Source organism: Fopius arisanus, unplaced genomic scaffold, assembly GCF_000806365.1.
Source record: "Fopius arisanus strain USDA-PBARC FA_bdor unplaced genomic scaffold, ASM80636v1 scaffold00041, whole genome shotgun sequence".
Classification (NCBI taxonomy): domain Eukaryota; kingdom Metazoa; phylum Arthropoda; class Insecta; order Hymenoptera; family Braconidae; genus Fopius; species Fopius arisanus.
The window spans coordinates 746,966-750,154 of record NW_011887780.1 but is presented as its reverse complement, the minus strand read 5'-3'; the positions used below and the strand labels follow the sequence as shown (position 1 = coordinate 750,154).

General features: G+C 45.9%; 1 protein-coding gene across 1 annotated transcript in view; it reads right to left on the bottom strand.

Annotated features, from left to right (window-relative positions):
* The window catches only part of LOC105266789 (serine/arginine repetitive matrix protein 5), a gene marked incomplete at its 3' end in the record, with an annotated part of 3,991 nt that continues 802 nt past the window's right edge, over positions 1-3,189 (bottom strand). Inside the window, 1 exon segment of the mRNA XM_011305203.1 lies at positions 1-2,569. Coding sequence (XP_011303505.1) covers positions 228-2,569 — 2,342 coding nt within the window.

Sequence of the window (3,189 nt, the reverse complement as noted above, 5' to 3'; positions counted from 1 at the left end):
AAAAAAATCAGTAGAAAATCGGATTCCCGATAAAAAAGATTTTTTCATTCCTCAAAGGACTACCACGATAAATGGCCTTTCTTAAAAATCTAAAAAACCCAGTCGATGTTCTCAATAAAAATTCAAAACTAATCAAAAAAAGAAACTCAATCCCAAAAAATCGGTGGAGAAATCAAAACGACGAGAATGAAATTACCACCGAATTATTTCGTCTACATCGAATTGTCTCACTTCATATTCCTGGACTTCATCAACAATTCAAATCGTTTATTAGTCCTGACCCCTTTGAGCGCCATCCTCTTGACTTCCTTCCTCTCCTCGATCTTGGCAGCGGTGGGTCTGGACACGATTTTCGTCGCTTCCTCCTTCCTCAGCTTGTATCCAAACCGATTGTATCCCTCAGCTTTTTTCTCCGGTCCAAGAATTTTAAATCCAAATCTGTTGAACCCAGCCTTGGGCTCGGGTATGATCTTAGCCTTGGGCTCTTGCATGATCCTAGCCTTGACCTCATCCTCGCCCTTGATATTCCCAATATTGGAGCTGGTGAGTGTATTGTGCCTGAGCTCAAGCCTCTTCTTAGCATCAACAAGAGACTCCATCCTCTCGAACTTCTTCTGATGGATCTGGGCAAAATTGGGTGCCTTCTTGGCAGAGGAGTTGGCTTTCTTCTTCTTGTCAGTCTCCCCAGGGACAATCGAAGCCCTTGGTTTGCTGAGTCGACTGGTGGACTCGTTCTGTGCCTTCTGCGTCCACTTTCCACTGGCCTCAGGACCTGGAGTCTTGAGGGCAGACCCGGGAGACTTGATGAGACTCGACATTGAAATGGATCTCCTCTTCAGGCAATTGGTGCCAGTGGGGCTCCTCTTCTTGACGATTTGGGAGTTTGGAGTAGCAGATCTACTCCTGACAACGATTTTCGGGGTCTTCTTGGGGGTTCGCACCCCAGGACTGGCGAATCTCACTCTGCAGACCCTTTTGGAGCCCCCAGGTGACTCTCCACCCTCCAGACTCCTCTTTTTCGTGCTCTTGAGGAGTCCTGGGGTCTTGGGCTCGTCCAGCTCGTACGTCCCATCCCCCTGGTACTTCTTGTTCCTCAAATTCGGTGTCCTCGGCTCCAGGAGCTCGTAAGTGCTGTTCCTGTGGATGCTGTTCGTTCTGTCGTCGACCTTCTCTTCGTCCTCCTCCTCTTTCTTCTCCTCTTCCTCCTCCTCCGTTGGCTTTATCCCACTGATCCCAAACGAGTCATTTATCAGTGGATTTGACACGTCCTCGAGGAAAAGAAACTTGGCGGCGTCCTGGGGGGAGCCGTAGAACCTGTGGACGTTCAGGGGAGACTCTGCGCAGATGTTAAGGGCCTCGTGAATCTCTCGTGCTCGTTCACGAGGGGTTGACGAGCGGACATCTCCCTTTGCCAGACTGTGGAGGCGAGACGTCAGTCTTGGGGACTTCGGGGATGACACCTGGGGGGAGTCCTGCGGGGAAATCCTCTCCAGAATCACCTGGGGAGATCTTGACTTTTCGAGGTTCACGACTTCTGGAGTTTTTGGCGATTTCTTCACAGTTGGAGAGTCGACGTCGAGAATTTCTGGCGTTCTCAGGGATTTTTTGACTTTTGGAATTTCAGCGACAAAATTTTCAGGTGTTCCTGGGGATTTTTTAGACCTGGAATCCTCAGAATCGATGATTGGAGGAGTTTTTGGAGTCGTTGGCTTCTTCGGTGACTTTTTCACCCTCGACGAACGAACAGAGGACGGACTCTTGGTCTTTGACTTCTTCAGGACGATCCTCGGTGTCTTGGAGTGGAGTGTCGTGCGATTCTTTGATTTTGAGGGCTTTGGGGATGTTTTTGGTGTTTTCACTGGTGATTTTGAGGGCTGGCTGGGGGTCCCGTTGGATGAGGAGTTGTCTGAGGGTATTGGGGATGCTGCAATCACCGAGAGCTTTCTTGGCGTCTTGGAGAGACGTCGGGGGGACAGCGAGTGGCTCTTGGGGGAGCCCAGGCTCACTGGGGACTTCCTTGGGGTTTTTGTCGATCTGTGGGGCGTCAGGATGACAGTTATCGGGGAACTCTCGGGGGTTACGTTGTTCGGTGAGTTGTTTTTACCCCGAAGCTGGCGGAAGCGACGATTTTGGGGGATTGACTTGGACATCGTCGAGGAGACATTCGCCACTTCGTTGTCGTCACTGTCTGGAGGATTTTCAAGCTTCTCAGGTGGAATCACTGGTTCCTCTCGTTTCTCCTCTGATTTCTGATTTTTTGTCCTCTTTCCTCGGGCCTCTCGTTTCTTCCCATGGGAGGGTGGAACCACTTCCTCGGAGACATCCTCACTCAATTTGTCGTCGGAGATCTTGGGCTTTCTGCCTCGTCTACGACCCACTGTCGTGTTCAGGGAAATCTCCAGGGATTCGGTCACTGTGCGACGGGTACGACGCAGCGGCTCTGGAGAATCCACCACTTCTGGATCCTTAAGGCGACGACTTCGCACCGATCGCGATGACGGCGTCTCCGGGGGCAGCGAGTCATTAATTGTTGTAGAAATCGTCGTGTCGACGTCGCCCCTGGCTCTTCCTGGAAGAATTCATCAATTAATTAATCAATTTCATTATCTTTTTCATTATATTCACATAAATTATTTTTTTATCATCTGCTCTATTCGTCTCATCATCCTCTGGCGAATCCTCGAGATTCCCCACATTCCCGGATTCCTAAACTTATCAGTCTCAACTTTTTTTTTCCCCCTATTACTGTCTTCTGTTATCATCAAAACAAACTACAAGAGTTAAACAGTTCTTGAAATAAAGCTGAACTTGCAAAAAAATCGACTGCTGACTAAAGTCTGAATGACAGGAAAGAGAAATCAAATTTCTCTTAGAATTATTCTGGACAATCTAGTGAACGAATTCACAACGTCGCGTTAATATTTCTTTAAACATTTATCTCTTATCGATAAATAATCGGTATTACTTACAAAACAGTGGATTTATTTTGTGAGGTGTCGAAAATTTCCGGATTTATTTATATTCAATTATTTAAAAATATGATTACTAATAATAGTAATCAAATAATATTATCGTATTATTAATAATATTAACAATATTATTATTAATATTGACATTATTTGATTCAATGAAAATAATAATAATAATAATAATAATAATAATAATAATAATAATAATAATAATAATAAT